Genomic DNA, 27,602 nt, shown 5'->3' with positions numbered 1-27,602 from the left:
CTAATTATATGTGCATCAATTATACCTAATATTTTTCTGTGCAAAAAGTAAATATTCTACTTTTTTTTTTTTTTTTTTTTTAACCATGAGTTACAGAAAACAGTCAGTAAAATCTCATTCAGTGTAATAATCTTTTCAGGAATATTTACCACAAGAATCAGTTTATGATTAATTTTACCCCAAATACTACTTACTTCTGATTTTACATTTTTAAACTTTAGCAAGATCCCATTTTGGCCATTTGTCAGCAATATTTTTTTACTCATTTAAAATGCAATTAAATTTAGTATGCTCACTTATTCTTTATATATTTTAATACGTACAGGTCAGAATAAGTTTTAATTTTTACATAAATATACTGTAAGTGTTACACTGAATGACAATGGAACATTATTTCACCCACTTTTCGACAATTGATTCTCCCAAAACGTATTTGAAACCTTAAAAGTAGACTTTGCTTGCATTTAATGTGCTTTCTATGTATTTAAAATCACTTTTGTAAAATTTCTTGTGGTGCGGACATTTAAATGTCTGACGTATTTGTGACCCTGGAGCACAAAACCAGTCATAAGGGTCTTTTTTTTAAATCTTAAAGCTGGATAAATAATCTTTCCATTGATGTATGGTTTGTTAGGATCGGACAATATTTGTCTGAGATACAACTATTTGTAAATCTGGAATCTGAGGGAGCAAAAAAATCTAAATATTGAGAAAATCACCTTTAAAGTTGTTCAAATGAAGTTCTTAGCAATGCATATTACTAATCAAAATTACATTTTGATATATTTACAGTAGTAAATTTACAAAATATCTTCATGGAACATGATCTTTACTTAATATCCTAATGATTTTGGCATAAAAGAAAAATGGATAATTTTGACCTATTCAATGTATTGTTGGCTATTGCTACAAATATAGCTGTGCATATGTATATGTGTGTGTGTTGTGTGTGTTTCTGGCTGTCTGTGGTGTTTGAGGCTGTTAAACAGCAGCTTCATCCTCTGATCGACGCGTCTCTGGATCTGTCTGTGTCTCGTCTGTCTCTTTCTGTGGTGACGAAGGTTCAGACGGCCGTCGGGTCAGACGCCGCTGATTGACCTGTCAGCTACAGGTGAGTCTGACGCTCAGGTGTGTCCATCTCTTACCATGTACACTGTCTACAATATATGACCTTTCCATAAATAGGAAAACTGAAATGTTGTCTGAACAAATTTTATTGTAATGCAAATAAACAAACAAACAAACAAACAAAAAAACAATTTCATTCATGTAACCAAATTTACTGTCAATACAGACATAATTGGACATTTTGGTGGTGTTAATGTGTGTTTAATGTCATTTATCTTCTCTGACGGGTCTAGAAAGCATTATGTTTACACTGCGGCATAATTATTTAATTTTTTAATCGTTTTATCATAGAATAGTAGTTACATGTAAACAGGAGTATTACACTACAAAGTGATCGAAAATCGAATCAGTCTCAGACATTTCAATGATAAATCACTTTGTCAAGATACATTCGTTTTTGACTAATAATCCAAAAACCTCATGCAGGCATATTAATGGGTTAAAAATGCCAAAGTTAGCCCGTATTCAGTGGTTCTCTCAATTATTTTCACAAGTGTATAACTAGTGTATATGTGTAGCTAACAAACTAGTAGAAAGCCATCAGCAGCATTCAGCTAACGTTAGCTACTATATACCTGATCATTTACATATTATAGTATGTTATTAGTTCATATTTCTGAAGGAATAATTAAGGAATGAAACGCATGAATGTATCAATCATTTTTAGTCTTAATATTAATAGTAATCTTTTCAATTTATCTGATAACCCTGTTAATTCTGTATTTTACATGCAGAAACACGTGTAATGTGCTGTGCTTGATTTAATCCTTCAACAAGGAAAACAACTACGGTAATAATTTAATAAATGTAGAAATGGTTTCTCTAAAGTATCCCGGGTCTCATTAATCGTCTCTATTCCTATGCGTAAGGAATCGTGTATTTTCTCCCAGGCCTCCAGCTCAGATTTCCACAGAGCTGCTCTGGAGCGGATGAGCTTAGAGACCGCGCTCTCGCTCCCTTTTGCAAGACTTTTACTTTCTTTGTAAATAGAATAGCCATCTAGGCCAATAGAGAGAAAATTTATGATGCCAGTCATACGTCTAGCAACCGTTGCAAACTTCAATATTTTAGCTGTTGCCAGCCGCTCTGTCGTAGACAGGTAAACAGCCACCTCTGGTACGTCATGAGCCCTTCGTAACTCCACCGCTGCTGCTTGAATGGCTGTTTCACTTTTATACACTGGAATAGCTGCAACTGTATCCAGCACATTCACAGACCCTCTAATCCCTTCAAAAGTTAAGTGTGTAATTTTGTGAGGATCAACTGAACTAGGCTTCACTAAAGGTCCTTCACTGTTGACCGCTTCTGTCAAACAGTCTTCAATCTCTATCATATCATCCATGTAACTCGTTGCATTGCTTTGTGCTTTCTGCTCAAGCTTACTGTTGATTACCATTTCAGTGCTATCTGTTACAAGAGCATCGACTGCACCAACACCCCCCAGACTGGCCCCTGCCACAGTAAGACCCAGTGATGTCCCTGCACTGATGGGGACAAGAACAATTCCAAGAATAGACAAGACACCCCCTACTATCCCCAGTGAACTACCAGCCACGGTGGATATAATGGCCCCCTTCTTCATTCTGTCCAGATGAACTGCAGTGTCCTCCAGATCTGACAGGAGCTGCCACATTCGAGTGTGACGTTCACTGAACACTTTAGTGAATTTCTGAGCATTGTCCTGAAAGAGGAACGCCAGCCGGGTGTCCTCGTTCCTCCTGGAGAAAGAAGACAGAGTTGGTCATATAGTTCACAATCCACCACGTGATTTAATATTGTCTGAGTTTGAGGTCTCACCTGATTTCACACAACTGCTTCAAATGATGAAGCATTTGATTCATGTCGTTCACGCTTGTGTTCAAAATGAGCCGCACTGAAGGTTGATCCGTTTTACGTCTGTGAAGAATTTCAGTGTAATTAACAAAGACTTGTCGCCGTTTTTTTTCCCTTCATCTCAATCTTGAATGAGGTGGGAAACATATATACTTACTTATAGATGGTTCCACGCAAAACTGAACTGTTGAAAAAACAAGAGAAAAATTTAAGAATGTTAATCTCATTATGGTATTCAGTAAAAAGGTGATTTAATGCTGTTTTGGGTAAGAAAAGACAGAAATTTAAGTTGTAAAATCTTACACTTCTTCATAGCTCTCAAGAATTTTGTGTTCATTCAATATGGTTGTCACACCCCTGGACTGTTTGTGTTGGTTTCTCCCTCATGTGCCCATATATGATTGTTCCTGTTCCTGTCCTGCATTGACATCAAATCTGGTGCAAATCTTGTCTTAAGCACCGTATTGCTAAACTGAACAACTCCATTTAAATATGCATGTTTACTCATACAAATACTCATGGGACAGTGCTATTCCAGTGCATTTGGCACATGCTCTTTCCCCACCAGCGTTTAAAAAAAAAACCCGAATAATTTGCCAGTCACCGCCAGCATTTTACAAAAATTTCATGGCCCTCAGAATACTTTTGTTGTATGAATATCTGAACATGCAATACATTGAAAAAAAAAAAAAAATCTGAATGAGACAAACAAACAAAGTCTTTAAGCATTCTTTTTTTAATCATCACTTGAATGTAGATATGTTTAATAAAAAAGAAAAAAAATTAGCAAAAAGCTGAGAAAATCATGTTTTTTTTTTCAAATACTATATCTGAATCATATTCAGTACAACGATCAAAGCATGGATGCAGTAGGTGGCTTCCATCAGCACTCCCAAAGATTTCACAGTCCTTTAACAACTGCCTGGATCGACATTTTACTTAGTAACATTAGGCAGTTTTCATTTATATGCTGTTTATTTTTGATGATTGCATTATTTTTCATATACATATGCTTGCATAGGAGATCGCTCGTTTCTGCATCTTCCTTGCCTGTGTTTTTGATCGGGATGGTCTATCTAGACTCATTCACAAGATACGAAATAGCGCCCCGAGTGTATAACAGTGAGAACCCGGAAACCCGGAAAATTCTGTTTGGTGGAAAAAGAGTTAAGATTGTTTGGACTGGTTTGTGAAAATAACGCAGGCTCTTGCACTGAAATAGCATGTGAATTCACCCCTCAATATTTTAAAAAAGCCGGTCCAGTCTTTTCATTGCAATAAAACAATATGCATTTAGCAGATGCTTTTATCCAAAGCAACTTACAGTACATTCAGGCTATAACATTTTTTTTTTTTACCAGTATGTGTTTCCTGGGAGTTGAACCCACAACATTTTGCGCTGCTAACGCAATGCTCTACCACTGAGCCACAGGAACACTATGCATTATTATCAAAGTTATTGTTGCTATTATTATTATTTAAAAATAATAATAATTAAATTAAAAATAAAAATTCATTAAAAATAATGAATGAAATCTTTCTAAAGCACCTTGACTTTCTGGATGATATGCGGAGGAAACACGATGAGAGATAGCCAAAGTCTGCATCATTTGTTTAAAGAGTCTAGACATAAAATTGGTGCCTTGGTCAGTCTGTACCACTCTTGGAAATCCAAAAGTAGTAAAAAACTTTGTCAGTGCTTTTACAACAGTAGGAGCAGTCACATTTTGCATTGAATTGCTTCTGGAAAGCGTGTAGCAACACGCATCATCGCAGAGGTGGGTAGAGTACCCAAAAACTGTACTCAAGTAAAAGTAAAAGTACTTGAAGAAATATTTACTCACGTAAAAGTAAAAGTAATAGTCTGAATAGTTACTTGAGTAAGAGTAAAAAAGTATCGGATAAAAAAACTACTCAAGTAGTTAGTTACTAGTTACTTTGGATCATATACTGAATATAGTACATTTTTATTTAGATATATAGATATTTAGATACAATTTTATATACATACATATATACACACACACACACACACACACACACACACACACACACACACACACACACATATATATATATAAACACATACATATACATATATATACATGCATATATACACACACACACACATATACATATATATATATATATATACACACATACATATACATATATATACATACATATATACACACACACACATATATATATATATATAAACACATACATATACATATATATACATACATATACACACACACACACACACACACACACACACACACACACACACACACATACATATATATATATATATATATATATATATACACACATACATATACATATATATATACATACACACACACACACACACACACACACTGCTGTGTAAAATACTTTTAATGTTTTTTTTAAATGTAATTTATTTCAGTGATGCAAATCAGAATTTGTATCAGCCTGATTTATTATCAATGCTGTTCTTTTTTAGCTTTCTATTCATAAAAGAACCCTGAACAAAATGTCACAGGTTCCAAAAAATATTAAGCAGCAAAACTGTTCTCTGTTTTGAAGCATGGGATACTGGTTTGAGCTGATTTAAGCTGGTCCTTTGCTGGTTTATGCTGGTCCGACCAGCTCAAGACCAGCACATGACCAGCATAAACAGCATCCCAGCTTCAAAACATACCTAACCAGAATATGCTGTTTTTTTGTTTTTGTTTTTTTTCAACAACACTGGTTATAAATCAATATATTTGAATGATTTCTGAAGGATAATATGACTCTGAAAACTGGAGTAACAGCTGATACAAATTCTGATTTGCATCACTGAGTTAAATTAAATTATATTTTAATGTTTAATTATGTATTATAAATGTATATAACCTCTGACACGGAGAAGAGTGAAAACTCCTCACATGACTGCTACAGAACATCTGAACATATCGAAACAAATGCACATTGACGGATCTTCTTACGTCTGTTCTGCAAAATGTAAACAAATGTAGCCTTTATTTCTGCAAGCGTAAATATTGTGAAAATATCAATATTAATTGTGTCTAGGAAAGGCATTCCTCCTCTAACTAACGCGGGTTTGGCGGGTGTTTATTTCATACTATGTGACAGCTTATTTAATGAATAAATCATACATTGTATTTAATGTGTAAGGTACATGTACAACAAACTGTAATGTCATAGTGCTACCGTGTACTGTAATCGAATGTATACCTGTGGAACCGACAGCACATGCGGTGTTCATCTAATAAAGATCTTCATAGCTAGCAAACCATAGCCTTTGCAGATTTGCTTTCAACTGACTGTAGATCCAAAGTCACGTATTCATCGCTCTTGATGTTACAACCGCTTCAGACGACTCAGCGCGTGCGGCAGGGAAGTGAACGAATCATTCAAACTGATTCGCGAACCGATTCACTGGTCTGCCAACTGGTTTGATCAAGCCTTCGAAAAGAATTGACTCAAAAGAATGAATCATTCGCGAACGGGCATCGCTCATTGCCCAGAAAAAAAAGTAGACTGCGCGCTTGGAATAAATTGAAGGATTTTTAACTTGCATTAAGATAAAGTAACGAGAGGAGCGTCGCCCACAGTAACGAAGTAAAAGTACCGTTTTTTCCCTAAAAATGTACTTGAGTAAGAGTAAAAGTACCTATTTTTAAATATACTCTAAAAGTATTAGTTACCCAAAAAATTTACTCAAGTAAATGTAACGAAGTAAATGTAACTCGTTACTACCCACCTCTGCATCATCGTAAGTAAAAACTGATTCCCTGTTTTGGACTTTGGCAAAGGACCAACACAGTCTATGATAACATGTTCAAAAGGCTCTCCCACTGCTGGAATAGGACATAATGGAGCAGGGGGAATCTTCTGATTTGGTTTACTAGTAAACTGACAAGTATCACAAGTTTGACAGTATTGTGACACATCTTTACGTAGACCTGGCCAAAAAAAGTGACGAAGAATTCGATTATAGGTCTTTGTAATGCCCAAGTGTCCAGAAAGCACATGATCATGGGCAAGATCAAAACCTGTTGTCTATACGGGACAGGAACCACAACTTGAAATACATCATTCCAGTTGGATTCCATATCCACAGTTGAACGCCATCTTCGCATCAACAGTCCATTATCAAGAAAATATGCTACACTAACATTAGTTACTTCAGTCAGAATAACAGAGGAAAAACACTTATTCAATGTCTTATCCTCCCTCTGTGCACTACAAATCTGTTCCCGTGATACAGACAAAGTTAAAGGAATACCACTAACGTCTGTATTTTTAAGTACATTTTGACTTTCCAGCTGTTTGTCTACTTTAAGTTGAACAGAACATTTTTCATCTTTCAACACTGGAACACTAAACAACTCAGACAAGTCAACATCATCAGCTTTCTGCGACTGTGAACGGGTGATAGCACAGGCTGTAAAGACATTAGGATAAACTTGTGACAGATCATCAGGTGAAGAACATGGTACTGGTTTTTCAAGCACTTCTAAACTAGACATAACCTTCCCACCTGCCAAATCATTTCCAAGAATAAATGAAATCCCCTGCATAGGAAGTGAAGATCGAACACCAACTTTCACAAAATCTGACACAAGATCACTTTGCAAGTGTACTCTATGTAAGGGAACTTTAACAAACCCCATCTCAATTCCCTGAACAATTATATTTGAACCACAAAATGTCTCCTCTGTCAAAGGTATAACCCCAGCTAACAGAAAGGACTGCACTGAGCCTGTATCCCTTAGCATAGTAATTTCAACTTGATCATCAGGTAATCCAGTTAAAGACACAAAACCCTTCATTAAGAACGGTTTATAACTTGTGTCAGGAATACCCTCAGACTGTTCGTTATTCACTCTAACAAAACCAACACTTTTTGGTGATTGTTGCTTACGCTTCAGTATAGGACAATCAACAACAATGTGTCCTTGTTTATGACAATAGAAACATTCTCTTATCTCTTTAGCTTGTACTTGTTTAGGTTTTGATCGTGATAAAACTTGTGAGGATAGATCTAAAACCTTTTCTGAACGTCCTGATGAAAACACATTCTTATGGGTTAAAACAAATTCATCAGCTAACACAGCTGCTTGTGCTAATGTAGTGACTTTTTGTTCATTCAAATAAACAACCAGTCTCTCAGACAGACAAGTCTTAAAGTCCTCAAGCAATGCCAACTCACGTAGAGTAACAAAATCCTGGACTTTGCTTGCAGAGCACCACTTATCAAAAAGGATTCCCTTTTCTCGAGCAAATTCCATGAAAGTTTGACTAGACCCCTTTTTATGACTTCGGAAACGTTGTCTATATGCTTCCGGTACCAATTCATAGGCCCTAAGAATAGCTGCCTTGACCAAATCATAATTCAAACTTTCTTCTAATGAAAGAGACGCACATACCTCCTGAGCCTTCCCCACCAATCTACACTGTAACAGCAACGTCCAAGTCTCCTTCGGCCAATGAAGCGAAGCAGCAATGCGCTCAAACGCACCAAAATAAGTATCAACTTCAGTTTCTCTAAACTGTGGAACTAAAGCAATATGTCGACTTACATCAAACCTAGTGGATGACTCACTATCTGGTGAATTGTTACTAGAAGCAATAGCATCACTCACCTGCACAGCCGAACTGGCATTCACCTTCATAGCCTGTAGTTCCAGCTCCCGCAGTCTAACTTGTTTATCTGCTTCTATTTCAAGTTTTTTGATCGGGATGGTCTATCTAGACTCATTCACAAGATACGAAATAGCGCCCCGAGTGTATAACAGTGAGAACCCGGAAACCCGGAAAATTCTGTTTGGTGGAAAAAGAGTTAAGATTGTTTGGACTGGTTTGTGAAAATAACGCAGGCTCTTGCACTGAAATAGCATGTGAATTCACCCCTCAATATTTTAAAAAAGCCGGTCCAGTCTTTTCATTGCAATAAAACAATATGCATTTAGCAGATGCTTTTATCCAAAGCAACTTACAGTACATTCAGGCTATAACATTTTTTTTTTTTTACCAGTATGTGTTTCCTGGGAGTTGAACCCACAACATTTTGCGCTGCTAACGCAATGCTCTACCACTGAGCCACAGGAACACTATGCATTATTATCAAAGTTATTGTTGCTATTATTATTATTATTTAAAAAATAATAATAATTAAATTAAAAAATAAAAAATTCATTAAAAAATAATGAATGAAATCTTTCTAAAGCACCTTGACTTTCTGGATGATATGCGGAGGAAACACGATGAGAGATAGCCAAAGTCTGCATCATTTGTTTAAAGAGTCTAGACATAAAATTGGTGCCTTGGTCAGTCTGTACCACTCTTGGAAATCCAAAAGTAGTAAAAAACTTTGTCAGTGCTTTTACAACAGTAGGAGCAGTCACATTTTGCATTGGAATTGCTTCTGGAAAGCGTGTAGCAACACACATCATCGCAGAGGTGGGTAGAGTACCCAAAAACTGTACTCAAGTAAAAGTAAAAGTACTTGAAGAAATATTTACTCACGTAAAAGTAAAAGTAATAGTCTGAATAGTTAAGTTTACGAATCGAGAGTTTCAAGTCACATTCAGCCTGACGCGCCAATGCTTTATCCTGTGCTTCCATTTGTACCCTTGCTAAACGAACTTTCAATCGAGCTTCATCTTTAGACAATGATGATGATGATGATGCAGGAGAAAACGGGTCAAAGTGTGGTAAACTGGCCTTAATCTCAGGTTGCCCTTTCTCCTTCACAACACTCGATTCCTCAAAAACTTCTGGCTCAGCACCAACACTAGAACCATCAGATTCTTCCTCATCTTGCACAGGCACCACTAAAACTTGCAAACTTACTAATTTTTCTTTCAACAACCTTTTTATTTCTTTGAGCTACAGGCTTTCCTGTAGCTCAAATAGTAGAGCATGGCGCTAGCAATGCCAAGATCATGGGTTCGATTCCCAGGGAAAGCAAGAGCTGATAAAATGTAAAAACTGTAACTTAAATGCAATGTAAGTCGCTTTGGATAAAAGCGTCTGCTAAATGCATAAATGTTAAAAAAAAAAAATGTCTTCCTTACGTGACTGCCGCGATACTTGCACCACAAAATGTGCAGCTATCTGCAACAAATCATCCTTCCTACATCGTTCAAACTGTTCAACTGTGGGATGATCAACAAAAGCCTGCAAGTCAAACATTTTTGGGTGTGGATACTACAACTATTGTACACTCAAGACCAATGAGAACATACATATGACTACCAAGTCAAATATAACCAACACAACAACAAGGGAATAAAATTTTCACTCCAAAAGAAATATAAATCTGGACGAGCCCCCATAAAATGTTACAACGTTTTTAATGTCTAGAGTAAGGGAGCCGTAACAAGAAAATTATTCCCTTCCCCTTTCTCTTGCAATTGTGAAAAATAATAGTTACATATTTCCTCATTGTGTTTCCTCCGCATATCATCCAGAAAGTCAAGGTGCTTTAGAAAGATTTCATCAAACACTGAAATCTATGCTCAGGAAATACTGTTTGGAGAGTGGTAAGGAGTGGGACGAGGGTGTTCCACTGGTGTTGTTTGCTGTGAGAGAAGCTACACAAGAGTCTTTGAAATTTAGTCCAGCAGAGTTGGTGTTTGGACACTCTGTTCGAGGTCCCTTAAAAATTTTAAAGGAACAGATGATGCAGATTACTACTACTCCTCGGAGTAGTGTGTTGGACTATGTCAGTAAGTTTCGTGAGCGGTTGCATGAGGCACTATCTTTTGCCCATAAGTCCTTAACGGTTGCCCAGGGAAGTATGAAACGTCGCCATGATAAGACAGCTGTCATATGAACATTTCAGTCAGGTGACCAAGTTTTAGTTCTGTTACCTGTTCCTGGTTCTACTCTGTCTGCACGTTTTGCTGGACCATATGTGGTTGTGAGTAAGCTGAATAACACTGATTATGTAATTCGTACACCAGATCGGAAGCGACAAACCAGAGTTTGTCATGTCAACATGTTAAAGAGGTATTATGAGCGGGATGATTCTTCTGCTGCACCTACAGATGAAACTTCAGGGCCCGTTGCTTCACCTGTAATGGTTGTGAATGAGTTGTCACCATCTGATTGTAAAACTCCAGAAGATGAAGATGGAATCGTATTGCGTAATACATTACAGCAATGTGTTAGACTGTCTAACTCTGAAATGCTGAAAGACCTGTGTCTTTGTGTTGGTCATTTAGAAGATGAACAAAAACATGATGTTATTGATTTGATTCATAGTTTTCCTTCTTTATTCCAGGATGTACCTTCACAAACTACTGTTATTCAACATGATATCAAAGTTACTGGTCCTCCAATTAAGCAGCATGCATATAGAGTTAATTATAACAAGAGAAGGGTGATGCAAGAGGAAGTGAAGTACCTGTTAGATAACGAGCTGGCTAAGCCTAGTAGTAGTGCATGGAGCTCTCCATGCTTTCTTGTTCCAAAGCCTGATGGAACATTCAGGTTTTGTACCGACTATAGAAGGGTTAATGCTGTTACCATTCCAGATTGTTATCCTTTACCTCGTATGGAGGACTGTATTGACAATATTGGTACAGCTCATTTTGTTAGTAAGCTTGACTTACTAAAAGGCTACTGGCAAGTTCCGTTAACTACTGAGGCCTCTAATATATCTGCTTTTGTGACTCCAGATACATTTGCACAGTACACAGTGATGGCTTTTGGCCTGCGAAATGCCCCTGCTACGTTCCAGCGGTTGGTAAATGTGGTGTTGGCTGGGGTGCCAAAGTGTAATGCGTATTTGGATGATTTGGTGGTGTATTCATCCGATTGGGCTGAACATGTATCCTTGTTGAAAACGATGTTTTTACGCCTTGAGAAAGCATCCCTTGCTCTTAACTTGGCAAAGTGTGAATTTGGACAAGCCACTATCAGTTATCTAGGAAAGCAGGTGGGTCGAGGATTGGTGAAACCGGTGGAAGCTAAGGTGACCGCTATTGTTGAGTTCCCAGTACCTACTACGAAACGAGAGTTGCGTAGATTTTTAGGTATGACTGGATATTACCGGAATTTTTGCAGTAACTTTTCCACTGTTGCTCATCCCTTGACCAGTTTACTTAGTCCTTCTAAAAAGTTTGTGTGGACTGATATTTGTCACCATGCATTTGAGAGTATCAAGGCATTGCTTTGTAGTTCACCTGTTCTCTGTGCACCTAATTTTGAAGTGCCTTTTAAGTTGGAGGTTGATGCCAGTGCTGTGGGTGCTGGGTCTGTTCTTATTCAAGAGGGTGGAGATGGGATAGACCACCCTGTGTCGTATTTCTCAAGGAAGTTTAACAGACACCAGTTAAACTACTCTACTATAGAGAAAGAAACTTTAGCTATGTTGCTTTCTTTGCAACATTTTGAAGTTTATCTTGGGTCAAGTAACTCCCCCATTACCGTCTACACTGACCACAACCCATTGGTATTTTTGGCTCGGATGTACAATCAAAATCAAAGATTGATGAGGTGGTCTCTTCTTGTTCAAAACTATAACTTGGAAATTAAGCACAAGAAAGGCTCCGAAAATGTAATGGCCGATGCCCTTTCTCGTGGATTAGTAGATTGAATCTACTTGGTTATAAATGTTATAGTATTGTTTTGTGTGTGGGGGTTAGGCTTGGGCGGTAATACGGTAATATGGTATACCGCGGGATCTAAAAATAGCAACGGTATCAGTTTCAATACCGTTATACCGTCATAAAAAACAATGCACTTATATAGGAGACGAGGATTAAATATTAAATATAATTTATTTAATGCCTAAAAATGCGTATGCTTGGTTGTCATCACGTGACAGCGTGGAGGAGAAAGAGAGAGAGGGGGAAAGATGGCGAGTCGCGCACCAAGTGACCAGGGTAGGGTTGCACCAGCCATTCGTAAGTTCTTAATTAAATTAGAATGTTAAGTTCACACTAGAGGCTAGTAACTACTTGCTAGTTTGTAACTAAATTTGTACTTACTTCGATTGCACCAGCTGTTCGTTAAGCAGGACGTAGCTAGTAGTTCTTAAGCTCTCCGTAAAGTAATGCGTAGTCGCATAAAATGACGTTTACCCTAAATCATCCAATAGAAACCTTCAAATACGCGAGCAGAACTTGTTTAAATGTTATTGATTTGAATTAATCCTTCATTCAAACTTCTTTCGCCTCACGTATACTAACGGTAAAAACAAGTTTCCATTAAAAACGATACATTAATAACATTAGTCTATATGTAAGCTATTTTTATATGTAAATAACATTCAGAAACTGTAATTGAAAAAATAAGGATCAATAAATACTGAAAGAAAAAAAAACATAAGAAATGCCATTTATTTATTATTTCATCTGACATGCGCAAACACAGACCGAAGTGCACAGAGGCACACTGTAGATGGGGTGTTGAAGACGGGCTAAAAAAGAAACAAAGTACTTTTATTCACATATTGTTCTCTCTCTTAATATGTACGTGAGTGTAAATGTCAGCAGCATCATATATGCCTAAAGGATTGGAGGTTGTCAGGTAAAAGAAGAGCATATTGATGCAATTCACTCAGTCTGCTATTTTATTCCAACCGTTACTCCTGACCAGACGCGTCCGTAAATATTTAGTTTATACGTAGAGTTACACTTCAACTAAGTGTAATGGTGCAACGAAAAAATATTTAGTAGTGCGTAAGTTGTAACTTAGTGCCCATTTACGTCAAAACTAGGCTAGGTTGTAACTTACGTTCAGCTCGTGCAACCGGCCCCTGGGTCTCGAAAAAGAACACAACTTCTGCAGTTTGGCAGTATTTCGGGTTTCAACCGAACGAGAAGGGAGAGGCGGTAAATACGGACGAGGCAATTTGCAAATTGTGCAACAAAAAGGTTACCGCGAGAGATGGAAATACCTCGAACCTAAGGTGACACTGTCTGAGCCTTATGTCATAATTTTTTTATTATTCACGGTAATACCGTATACCGAGATAAAATAGGGAGGAGGTTTGACGGTATCAAAATTTGGATACCGCCCAAGCCTAGTGGGGGTGTTACATATCATGGTCATTATTATTATTATTATTATTTTTGTAATAGTTTATATTGAATGTAAACTTTATGCAATATGTGGAATACGTCATCAAATGCTGACTGGAACGAGGAGGTTGATGACGTATAAAGGCTTCGTCAACGCAGTTGCGGCAGTGGCAGCAGCAGCAACAAACAATACCTTGTGGAGCGAGATGGAGAACTAGAGTCCTGGCGTGCAAATTGTAGCTGGAGTGTCTCGAGGCGTCGAGCGTGATTCATCTACGCGATGACTAATTGTGTTCGGTGAAGGCTTTTCATTTTATGTTTACGTTAAGTTGTTGTCACAGTATGGGTCGGACACGGGATGAGTATATAAAAATATAGATTTATTAGACACAATGAGTTTTAGAGGAAAAGGCAAGGAGGTAGAGATGATCTTGAATCCACACACACTATATCTTGTTCCAGGAGCGGAGACCGGGGCTTGACAGACAGACGGATCCAGGGGAGAACGATCTAGGAGGATGAGAGGAACACAAGGAGCAGACACAGAAGGTAAGACTTTCGAGGTAGGTAGAATTTAAAGGATATTATTCTTTGTCTCAACAGGTAGCTGAAGAGGAGTCCAGGTCGTGTCGACGAGATCGGACGGTGAGTGTGTGTGGAGATGGTGTTTATATCTTGAGTGCTGGTGATGAGTTGATGAGGTGCAGGTGGACGTGATCAGTACTCAGGTGAGGTGGAGCGTTGTGATTGGTGGAAGGTCGGGCCTGGCCGATCCGTGACAGTTGTGTTGTGCATTCTGACTATCATGTGTTCAAATAGATTGATTCTAACTGACATCGATCTACATTTCATCTGTTGTGCCTTTTCTCATTACAGCTGTGTTGTGAGTCTCTCGTTTATGTGATCTTTGTGGATAACAGAGAAAGCGATAGATTATGATGTCACGTGACATACTGTACATTGAACACATGTAGGTTTTAATTGCATTGTATTATACACACTAGTTTAGTGAGTATGTGCCATCTTTTGTAAGTTTTGTTTTGTTAGTCAGTGTAGGGAAGGTAGGGCGTGTGATACGCTGAAGATGTTTAGTTTATTTTTGTTTCTAGTTAGGTAAGAACTATTTACTTTAGGTAGATTGGTTTTCTATTTTTGTTTATTTATTTTCTTTGGCACTACTCGGAGATTGTCTTTCTCTTTTTCTTATCTTTATTTTGTATATTTATATTTAACTTCAGTATTGAACTTCAATGTTTGACTACTCCTGGACATCACAATAAATTCTCTCTTGAGAATATTTGTTTGTTTTTATCATTTATTGCCGCATCATAACAATGAGGAAATATGTAACTATTATTTTTCACAATTGCAAGAGAAAGGGGAAGGGAATCATTTTCTTGTTACGGCTCCCTTACTCTAGACATTAAAAATGTCGTAACAGTATTTATACAATAAAATAAAATAACAGATTTCATAAGGACCTACATTTTTTTATTTTTGATCAAATTTTAATAAATTGATGTTTAATTAATTGATTTTCAGTTAATTAGACTTTTTTTTTACTACTAAAATGTACCTATTAAAATGAAATCTAGAATAATTAAAAAGGGAAAAAATGAATTGGGGAATTTTAGTTTTTGAGAAAATTAAAACTGATTTTGCATCACAAAAAAAATCCCAAGCAGCACAAAGAAAAAGTAATATGAGTTTAAAATGACGTGAAGGTGATTAAATCATGGCAGAATTGTAACTTTTCAGCAAACAATTTCTTTTAACAGGAATTTCAGAACTCACCTTCTCATTCTGTTACAAAGTTGCTCAGTTTTGAGCACGTAGTTGTTAAGCTGAAAGATCAGGATGTTCACATTATCGAGTAGAGGCCTGAAGAAGGTTTCTGCATCTCGTTTGAAGTGGATGAGGAGAGGAGCATCTGTTCTGGCATCTGTGATGACGGACTGCACTCTTTCAGGACTCTCTCCCCACAGAAGGAAGATCTGTCCGCTGAAGACATGGCTTGAGGTCACTGCTAGCTTCTCCACCGCATCCAGGAACGGCTCAAGTTTCTTCAGACCCTCTAATGTGTCTTTGAGGACGGCGCCGAGCTTCTCCTCCTGCTGTTTTTCACTGATGTCTCTCATCTTCTTACGCTCTGCCCTTCTGTCAGATGTCCATTTCGGTTCTTGGACACAGAAGTCTCTTATGGTCTCAATGTACTCGAGTGTGTCCTTGACATACTCTGTCAGACGGTCCTCTAACTGTGCCCTGTGCCACAGAACAAAATTACAAAATTATCAAATTTATTGTAATAAATGTATTCAAGTAACACTTTATTTTAAGGTGTCCTTGTTACATGTTACATGTACTTACTATTATAATAACAATTAATTATCCATAATTACATGTAAGTAACCCTAAGCCAAACCTTAATCCTTACCCTAACCATATAGTAAGTACATGTAATTAATTAATATTATTTCATACTTAAATGTATAATTATACTGTAACAAAGACACCTTAAAATAAAGTGTAACATATTCATTATACTTTATTCCTCATAGGTGAAGGTGACTAGTATTGATGTTATATATTAATAATGAGCAAATTCTAACATAATTGAGTCACGAGAAATTAATTTATCAGTACTTACATTTGAAAACCAGACATCTTAAAGTTTTCTGCTATTTTTATTTGATTAGTTTATGAATTCGACCATTGCTCAGCTCCCATGGCATCATGGGATAGAATAGTGTCCATCCAATGCACACATTGTAAAGAACAATTTGTTGAGTCAACTTAAAATAATTTGTTACCCCGCTGCCTTAAAAGTTTTAAGTTCAGCCAACTTAAAGTTTAGTCAACTTAAAATGTTAAGTTGTACTAAGTGACAATTTAGATATTCGAGTTGATTTGACTTAAAATTTTAAAGCAGCTGGGTAAGAAACCAAACTGTTTAGTTTAACAAAGCAAATTTTTAGTTTAGTCAACTCAAATATTGTAAAGTTGTCACTAGTACAAGTTAACATTTCAATTTGACAATTTGAATTGACTGAACTTAAAATTTTAAGGCACCTGCGGGTAACAAACTATTTTAAGTTAACTCAATTTATTTATTTTATTTTTTTACAGTCTCAGCGTAATCAGTTGGCCATCAGGGTATTTCCCCCCAACTGTTTTTTGCATGCTGAGGTTTCGGACATACTATTCATGACTCATACTACATACCTGTCTGCCATTGCTCGACCCTGCCTGTTAAGACCACGTCTCTGATTCAATAAAGCTTGCATATGGATCCACACGTCTCACGTCTCGTCAGCCCCGTTAAACATATTGATTAGACTTTATTTAATTTTTTATGGAAGAATCGGGTGCACTATATTTGTAAATCTGTTGTCGTATATAAACCGGTGGACTTGACTTTTTGGATTACTCTAGTTTAAATAACACTCTCAAAATTAATTGGTTAAAATTTTGTCTGAATAAACCTTCTTTGTGGAATTTTATTCCTAATTTTATTTTTGACCAACTCGGGGGTCTTTCTTTTCTACTAATGTGTGATTATAAGATTGAGAATTTGCCAGTGAAACTATCTGCCTTTCATGCTCAAGCTTTGTTGGCTTGGAAACTGATCTACAAGCACAATTTCTCTCCGCAGCGTTATTTTATTTTGGAATAATTGCTGTATTCTGTATAAACATAAAAGTATTTTTTTTAAAAGCTGGTTTGATAAGGGTATTGTTTTAGTATCTAATTTGTTTAACATTCAAGGGTATCTTATGACTTATGAGGAGTTTCTTGAACACTTTAATTTTCCTGTGACTCCCAAGGAATTCTCTCTTGTTCTCTCGGGTATTGTTTCTTTATTCAGAGATGTGATATTGGCTGATATGCTCTTAGTCAATCTAACTGATGCAATATGTGGTAAAATTAGTTTTTCACAGACTAAAAATAACAAATCTATTCGCTCTCTGTTTTTAAAGGAGGTTGCTACCAAGCCTTGCTCTATTGCTTATTGGTCTAACTTTGTTAGAAACCCTAAGTGGGAAAGTGTTTGGTTATTACCTCATAAGTTTTTTTTGTTGTGACAAACAAGGTAAAAGAAATGTCTTTCAAATTGATTCACAAATTCTATCCTGTTAAACATTTTCTTAGTAAGTTTAAGAAGGATATTGATGCTAACTGCTCTTTTTGCTCTGTGCACCTCACATCTTCTGGCACTGTAGCTTTGTTAAGAAGTTATGGTATGACGTCTCTGTGTTTATCACAGAAAATATACTCTTTAATTTTATTTTGCATTTTGAAAATGTAGTTTTTGGATATTTTATTATTGTGTTCTGTATCATATGATTTTGCTTATTATATACTTTATTAAGTAATTGTGATGTTATTTATGGTTTCGCTTCCAAGCAGTTAATGTACTGCAAATAATTGTTTATTATAATATATATACAGTATATATATATATATATTGTTTTCAAATAAAATCATACAGTAATAATCACATATAACTTTAACTCACATAGCACAGTACATACAATAGTACAACAGCTACTACTGCAAAAGTCACTAACTCATTATTTAATGTTAACTGTGCTATGTGCAGTCAGTAACGTTGTTTTCTTTCTGGCTTGAGAGCTCTGCAAGTTCCCTTTTGCGATCAAGTGGGCAGGTATATTATTAATGAACTGTGAACCAAATTTTTTGTCTATTGTTGTAGTGGATGGTGGGCATCACAGGTGGATTAAAGCATGGGTCTCACACAAGGTGAAATAGAATCTCTTATAAGAGATGGTGGCGATGTGGCTGGGTAGCCTACACTGTAGTCCCCCGAAATCGGTTCAATGGTCTGGAAATTCACAGTGTTGTAAATCTGAGGGAAAAATCTTCTACAGATTTAGCGGCCTACACCAAGTTCTTACACGACACACTTTCTGAAATAATGTCGTTATTCCGATTATTAGGTGGGGATTAGGGCTGAATCTAAATGAAATCGCAATAAGGCAGAAGCTGCGATTGTCATATGTATCTTTCAGTGAAGCACAGTTCTGTGATCAGCAGTAAATCTTCATTCTCTGTCAAGGCAAACAGTAGCGATAACGCCCGCTAGCAACCTCATCTACAGTACATGCAGCGACAAAGTTTGATCACTGCAGCTGAATAAACAGAAGATTTAACTGCTTTCATTGATTCAACATGACTAATAAACACACGACTACGACAATATATGGTTTATCTGAGTTCTTATTATTATAATTTTCATTATAATAAAGTATTTTATAATGCAATGCCTTTATCACTACTTAGAATACTGTGAAATATGTTGTGTGCCATTCTGTGTAAGAAGCCACATCATCACACAGAAGGAATTATTTCAAAACACTCGATTGATGTTATAAAGTGAGTTTGGAGTAAAAACATGTTAAATGTGGTATTTTCACATGCTTTCAGATGTACTACACAGAGCCGTAGTTCACTGAGAAGCTACACAAACAGCTGTCATTATCGCGAACAATTTCTTTCGATTTCATAAACGCGCAATAATATCATCTGCGTTTTTTTTTTTTGTATAACCTGTCAGTGAACTACGGCTCTGTGTTGAGCTTGACAACTGATGTTAACACGCTTTTGTCAGCTGACGATGATCATGGTCTAGACCAGTTTATAAATCAGCCTGAAAAAATAATGCAGAGTAACCATAATGTCCAGTTTGATGAGAGATTGGATTTAAAAGTGTCGATACCGAGAAGTAGGCTAAACGTGGCGATGGTTATGGAATAAATAAAATTCCTTCTTTCATATTCATTGGTATTTGTGTATTGGAAAAACTCCTATCTAATTTTCTATATTAATAAATGGTCTTTTTTTGGGCTAGTTAAATGTATTTTCGGGCTACCAAAATCTGAAGAGTACCTGCCCGAAGGGCTACCAGGGATTTGGAAATTTTGCAAGCCCTGATCCTGTTGTATACCTCCAGAAAAAAAAGAAAAGAAAAGACAGTGACTCTGCTGATTTGGGAAAAGAAAAAGAAAAAATGTCTGCAAGGCTTTTAAGAAACCACTCACTTTTAAAGTTATTAAAAGCAACGTCCAAACAAAGACCTGTTTACAGGCTGCCACAGATGAGTTAATTTATTGTTTGTGTGAATTAGCTCTTAATGTTTCCCAGAGTAATATCCCGCTCACACATTAGCAATACCAGAAGCTGAAAAGAAGAATAAGTGAAATAAATTCGTTGCTGATAAGAAAGTCGGAGTCAAAAGATAGTGACAGTTGATTAACCAACAAGGAGGGTTTCTTCTTCCTCTTTTAAGTGTTGCAGTCTTTTTTATTATAGAACACACTGAAATGATGTACCTGTCGTCTGCCACCGCAGTTGTGAATGATCTGGATATGACCATCAGGAGTATTTTGCACAGGACTGATCTGGAACCACATAAAAAGACAAAGGTGTACACATCTGTATTGCAGAGGTTTTTAACATTAGCTAAGCTAGGGCACAAGGAGACCAACACATTAACATTACGGAGTGTCTATTTATACTAAGTGCAAATAAAGTATCGGTTGTAGGTGTAGGGAGGGTTTATTGTCTAAATAAGATAGCATCCATTTAATAATTCTAATTATGACTATAATTTACACAATGCGTTATTATTGCATATTGTTTTATGTACTACAATACTGAGGTGGAGATAATTGCCTCTATTTGCAATAACTATTATAAATAGCAGAAAATCCTGTTATTTTAACTTAGTGCAAATAGCCGCTGCCTTAACATTATCACTTCCATAGGGTTGTAACGGTATACGATTTTTACAGTATGATAATCGTCTCTGAAAATATCACGATTTTACGGTTTATATTAAACAATAATTCTTATCAGCAACAATGACTCTTAAAAGAATAAGAACAAGTTATTTGAGTGAACAAATCCTTTATTGCAACAAACTTGAAACCATTTTAATGAAAGTATTGAAGTCTCCCTTCTGAAAAAAAAAAAAAAGAATTAAAAACAATAAAAAATAAAGCTATAAGCCTTATGTATATCTATATCACAATTTATCATTTTAATTAATGTTTTAAAATGTTATCAAATGAAAATTTAACAACTTATTTTTGGCACAACAGAGGTATACTAAGTTAAAACAAACATTCAAGATTCAAGATTTTTTATTCGTCACATACACAGTTGTACAGAATATAATCAGCAGTGAAATGTAAGTCAGGTCCGCTCCTGGACAGTGCAATTATATGTAACACAAACACAAGAGAATGTATATAAATATAGGTATGAAAAAAAAAAAAAAATAGAATGAAATATAAGATAAAATGTGCAATAAAATAAATGTGCAGGACAGTATACTGTAGACTTAAATAATAATATAAGCAGGAATGTGCAAGAAGTACCTGGACATGGACAAACATGATATTCCTTAAAAATAATGTTTAAATAAATAAATTATTATAAAGAATAGTATTCTTTATAATATATGTTTATTATAATTCTTTATAATAAAAGAGGATGAGGTTTTATTCACATCTGTTAGACACAGGTTAGACATTCAAGATCTGAAAAGGGAGAATATGCAACTTACCAGCTTACACTTGTTAATGATAAATCCCCTGTGATGTTTGTACTGGCTACTGTATACAGGCCACCAGGGCACCATACAGACTTTATTAAAGAATTTGCTGATTTTCTATCAGAATTAGTGCTGGCTGCAGATAAGGTCTTAATTGTTGGCGATTTTAATATCCATGTCGATAATGAAAAAGATGCATTAGGATCAGCATTCATAGACATTCTGAACTCTATTAGGGTTAGACAACACGTGTCAGGACCTACTCATTGTCGAAATCATACTCTAGATTTAATACTGTAACATGGAATTGATGTTAGTGGTGTTGAAATTCTACAGCAAAGCGATGATATCTCAGATTATTATCTAGTCTTGTGTAAATTCCATATAGCTAAAACTGTAAATTCTACTCCTTGTTACAAATATGGTAGAACCATCACTTCTACCACAAAAGACTGCTTTGTAAGTAATCTTCCTGATTTATCTCAGTTCCTCAGCATATCCAATAGCTCAGAACAACTTGATGCTGTAACAGGAACTATGGACTCTCTCTTTTCTAGCACTCTAGATGCGGTTGCTCCTTTACGCTTAAGGAAGATTAAGGATAAGAGTCCAACACCGTGGTATAATGAGCACACTCGCGCCCTAAAGAGAGCAGCCCGGAAAATGGAGCGCAGTTGGAGGAAAACAAAACTAGAGGTATTTTGTATAGCTTGGCGGGAAAGTACCCTATCCTACAGAAAAGCATTAAAAACTGCTAGATCTGATTACTTTTAGTCTCTTCTAGAAGAAAACAAACATAACCCTCGGTATTTATTCAATACAGTGACTAAATTAACGAAAAATAAAGCATCAACAGGTGTTGGCATTTCCCAAGAGCACAGCAGTAATGACTTTATGAACTACTTCACTTCCAAGATCGATATTATCAGAGATAAAATTGTATCCCTGCAGCCGTCAGCTACAGTATCGCATCAGATAGCACACTATAGACCCCCTGAGGAACAATTCCACTTATTCTCTACTGTAGGAGAGGAAGAATTGTATAAATTTGTTAAATCATCTAAACCAACAACATGTATGTTAGACCCGATTCCATCTAAACTACTAAAAGAGCTGCTTCCAGAAGTCATAGATCCTCTTTTGGCTATTATTAATTCATCATTGTCATTAGGATATGTCCCCAAAACCTTCAAATTGGCTGTTATTAAGCCTCTCATTAAAAAAACACAACTTGACCCCAAAAATCTAGTTAATTACAGACCGATCTCAAATCTCCCTTTTCTGTCAAAGATACTAAAAAAGGTAGTATCCTGACAATTATATTCCTTCCTAGAGAAAAATGATATCTGTGAGGAATTCCAGTCAGGATTTAGATCGTATCATAGTACTGAGACTGCTCTCATTAGAGTTACAAATGACCTGCTTCTATCATCTGATCGTGGTTGTATCTCTTTATTAGTTCCACTGGATCTTAGCGTTGCGTTTGACACTATCGACCACAATATTCTTTTAAATAGACTAGAACACTTTGTTGGCATTAGTGGAAGTGCCTTAGCATGGTACAAATCGTACTTATCTGACCGCCATCAGTTCGTAGCAGTGAATGAAGAGGTATCATATCGATCACAAGTGCAGTATGGAGTACCTCAAGGCTCAGTACTAGGGCCGTTACTTTTCACGCTTTACATGTTACCCTTGGGAGATATTATCAGGAGACATGGTGTTAGCTTTCACTGTTATGCTGATGATACTCAGCTCTATATTTCTTCGCGGCCCGGTGAAACACACCATATTGAGAAACTAACGGAATGCATAGTCGATATAAAAAACTGGATGACGAGTAACTTCTTACTGCTAAATTCTGAAAAAACAGTTGTTATTATCGGACCTAAAACCCCACATGTAATAACCTAGAACACTATCTAACACTTGATGTCTGCTCTGTCAATTCTTCTTCATCAGTCAGGAACCTAGGTGTGCTGTTTGATAGCAATCTTTTGTTTAAAAGCTATGTTTCTAGCATCTGTAAAATTGCGTTTTTCCATCTCAAAAACATATCTAAATTGCAACCTATGCTCTCAACGTCAAATGCAGAAATGTTAATTCATGCGTTTATGACCTCAAGGTTAGATTATTGTAATGCTTTATTGGGTGGTTGTTCTGCATGCTTGATCAACAAACTACAGTTGGTCCAAAATGCAGCAGCTAGAGTCCTTACTAGAACCAGGAAATATGACCATATTAGCCCGGTTCTGTCAACACTGCACTGGCTCCCTATCAAACATCGGATAGATTTTAAAATCTTGTTAATTACTTATAAAGCCCTGAATGGTTTAGCTCCTCAGTACTTGAGCGAGCTCTTATCTCATTATAGTCCTCCACGTCCACTGCGTTCTCAAAACTCCGGCCGTTTGATAATACCTAGAATATCAAAATCAACTGCGGGCGGCAGATCCTTTTCCTATTTAGCACCCAAACTCTGGAACAGTCTACCTAACACTGTTCGGGAGGCAGACACACTCTGTCAGTTTAAATCTAGATTAAAGACCCATCTCTTTATCCTGGCTTACACATAACACACTAATATACTTCTATTATTCAAATTGTTAGGCTGCATCAATTAGATCAACCGGAACCGGGAACACTTCCCATAACACCTGATGTACTCGTTGCATCGTAAGAAGAATGGCATCTACACTAATATTAGTCTGTTTCTTTCTTATTCCGAGGTCACCGTAGCCACCAGATCCAGTTTGTATCCAGATCAGATGGTCACTGCAGTCTCCCGGATCCAGTCCGTATCCAGTCCAGATGGTGGATCAGCACCTAGAGACGACCTCTACAGCCCTGAATGTCAGCGGAGACCACGTCAACTAGATGAGCCCCAGAGATGGATCATCAGTAAGGAACTCGTCACCTAGACGGCCATCGGCGCAAGACCATGGGAACCTGATAAGTCTCTGCAATCTGACTCTGCTGCAACATGGAACAAACTGCTGGTTTCGTCTGGTCAGAGGAGAACTGGCCCCCCAACTGAGCCTGGTTTCTCCCAAGGTTTTTTTCTCCATTCTGTCACCAGTGGAGTTTTGGTTCCTTGCCGCTGTCGCCTCTGGCTTGCTCAGTTGGGGACACTTAATTTCCAGCGACATCGTATACTATTTGAACTGAACTGAGCTGGATGATGACATCACTGAACTCAATGATGAACTGCCTTTAACTGAAAATTGATTGTTTACAATACTGCATTATTGACACACTATTGTCCTTTTTAATACTGTAAAGTTGCTTTGATACAACCTGTATTGTTAAAAGCGCTATATAAATAAAGGTGACTTGACTTGACATAAAGCGCTAGTAATGTATTATATATGAAAATTATTATATTCAGTGCCTTCTTCTACTTTTCTTTGTGATATTTAGTGTCAGTTTATCAGGAAGTGCCGATTTTGTTCTCTTTGGCTCATTGGATGGAAACAGCTTATTTACAAATGTTTTATGCGATACTTCAATTTTGTGCAGAAGTTAAATGTGCAACTCTGGATGGAAACCTGGCTATAGTCCACATCATTTTGTCAAACACATATCTCCCTACACGAAATCACAAGTCACCATATTCAGATCTTCATGGAGAAACTTTGTCAAACTAACTCATTGTTTTTCCTTTCTCATTTCAACAGGGCCTCTTGTCGGTGAAATACACATCACTCTTCTCTTCAGCGGCAGCAATTGTAACAGAGAGAGTGCAGAATGTCTTCTGTGTTCAAATCACTATATTCCAAATCCTATTTAAATATCATTTCAGGATGTAGGTAGGGTCTTTAGGTGTGAAAAACCGGGTCAGGAAGCAGCAACACCATAAAAAACATCACCACAAACTGAGAGGTTAGAGGTTATTAAACCAGTCATAAAACCAATTAAAGTCAAATCCTACATCTGCTTGATCTTTTGGTTTGTCCAGACATCATCACACACACATGTAAACAATTAATCCAATTTTACCAATATGTCAATCAGGGCTGACATGGGGCCATATACCATAAATAATGTCATAGGGTCATAAGTCAAACAAATTTGACATTAATTTTATGTTAATACTACTTATATATGGAAGTATAGGCGATTTTGGACACAGGGCTTGTCTATAGGATTGCACTTTTAACCTCTTAAGTGTCACCTTCCCCTTTTTTAACATAGTGAAAGTGCACTATTCAAACTGAAATTGTCATAATTCATGAACGCTTTTGAATACAGACCTGGGGTTGGTCTGTTTTTAAAGAAGACAATCAGCAAATTTTTGCAGTAGTGAAATCATTTTTTTTTAAAAAGGATAAAAAAGTTACAGAAGTTTAAATTTACTGTAAAGAAAATGCACTGTACTATTTTTATTTTATATAATAGAATATAGATGTGTTCCAAATTTGAAGTTGATAAAACAAATTTGAGGTTCCTATGCAAATTTGTTTATACCACAAACCCACAACCCCACTGCTCCTTTGAATTTGTTTGATGCATTTTTTCTGACACAAATCTATACATTTCTCTGTCAATATTACATCTAACACACAATAACTACCAAATATGGAAGATTATAAAAAGTTTTGATTCTAAAAGGAGGTAATATATTTTGTAATATGACACCTCCACTAAGGGGGAGGAGCCCGCTAAAAGATTCTAAAGTACCATTTCCATGGTAATGCAATGTCTATGTGACATTCGATATCTATTTAGGTGTCTTAGGCATTTCCAATGACATATAGTTTGGGTAGCACTTTACAATAAGGTTCATTAGTTAATATTAGTTAATAACATTAGTAAACATGAACTAAGAATGAACAATACTTCTACAGCATTTATTAATCTTAGTTAATGTTCATTTCAGTATTTACTATAATGCATTATAAAAATCACAAGCTGTGTTTGTTAACATTAGTTAATGCACTGTGAACTAACATGAATAAACAATGAACAACTGTATTTTCATTAACTAACATTAACAAATATTAATAAATAGTGTAATAAATGCATTGTCCTTTGTTTGTTAATGTTAGTTAATACATTAACTAATGTTAACAAATGACACCTTATTGTAAAGTGTTACCATAGTTTGTCATGATTTGATTAGGATTTAATTGTAATATATTGTAAGTAAACTTGGGCGTCCCACCAAAGGGACGGTGAAAGTTAAGAAGTCTGAGATTTTAAAATAAAAAACTACTGAACATAATGTAGGAACAACTGAAATGCTCTCATCATGAGCAGAAAACAAAGTTACTAAATTTGCCTTTTCATGCCATCCATGCTAGAACTAGTCAGGACTTGAAAAGCATTAAATCCCATGAAACCTTCTGTCAAATCTATGCCTATTGCAGTGAAAATAAACACATTTTTGTGTTCTGATGAACAGTCTTATGAAATTAATATTTATTTATATGCAAAAGATTTATTCGGAGTAGAATTAGAAAATCTATAAAGCCTATAGGCTATCACAGCAGTCCTCAGGTCTTTACATTGCCTTCCAGTTACATTTAGGATTGATTTTAAAGTAGTATTACTCAAGGGCATATTTGCTTTTGACATTGGTGGGGACATAAACGCAAGTTTTTGGCTATTTATCGATTATGCCACACATAGTTGTAACCTGCTTTCCAGAAGAGATCAGGTGTGCTTCAACAGTAGCCACATTCAAATTCAGACCTATTATATTTTACTACTGGCCCTTTAAATGAAATTTGGTGAAAAGAAAGTAAATCATATCAAATGGCTGACATTATTTCATTGGAGGGAAATCAGCTAGGGAAAGTGAGTGAGAGCCTCTGTTTTGTTAATTGTCTATTTTTACTTATTTTATCTTTAGCATTTAAATTAAAAGTAGCATAATACAAATATTTACTTGACAGATCTTCTTGCCTGCCTGCAGATAGCAAATTGACATTGTCAACTCACCATGTCCATGATAATACTAAGTCCATGCCTTAGTATTATCAAATCCAGATTGAGAAATCACAAAAAGCATAAAAAGTGAAAGCTGGAAG

At 36.3% G+C, this 27,602-nt stretch overlaps 1 protein-coding gene across 1 annotated transcript; it reads right to left on the bottom strand.

Annotated features, from left to right (window-relative positions):
• Positions 1-1,318: 1,318 nt before the first annotated feature.
• On the bottom strand, positions 1,319-27,602 carry LOC131531657 (apolipoprotein L4-like). Its single transcript, XM_058762588.1, has 6 exons — positions 27,514-27,602; positions 20,345-20,413; positions 15,789-16,256; positions 3,119-3,145; positions 2,926-3,024; positions 1,319-2,846 (listed from the first exon to the last, which is right to left on the bottom strand). Exons 2-6 carry the CDS (start codon positions 20,386-20,388, stop codon positions 1,898-1,900), a joined length of 1,587 nt encoding a protein of 528 aa, XP_058618571.1. The 5' UTR covers positions 20,389-20,413; positions 27,514-27,602; the 3' UTR covers positions 1,319-1,897.

The sequence above is a fragment of the Onychostoma macrolepis genome, chromosome 23, assembly GCF_012432095.1.
Source record: "Onychostoma macrolepis isolate SWU-2019 chromosome 23, ASM1243209v1, whole genome shotgun sequence".
In the NCBI taxonomy this organism is placed as follows: domain Eukaryota; kingdom Metazoa; phylum Chordata; class Actinopteri; order Cypriniformes; family Cyprinidae; genus Onychostoma; species Onychostoma macrolepis.
The sequence above is the reverse complement of the archived record's forward strand: the minus strand, read 5'-3'. Positions and strand labels throughout refer to the sequence as shown.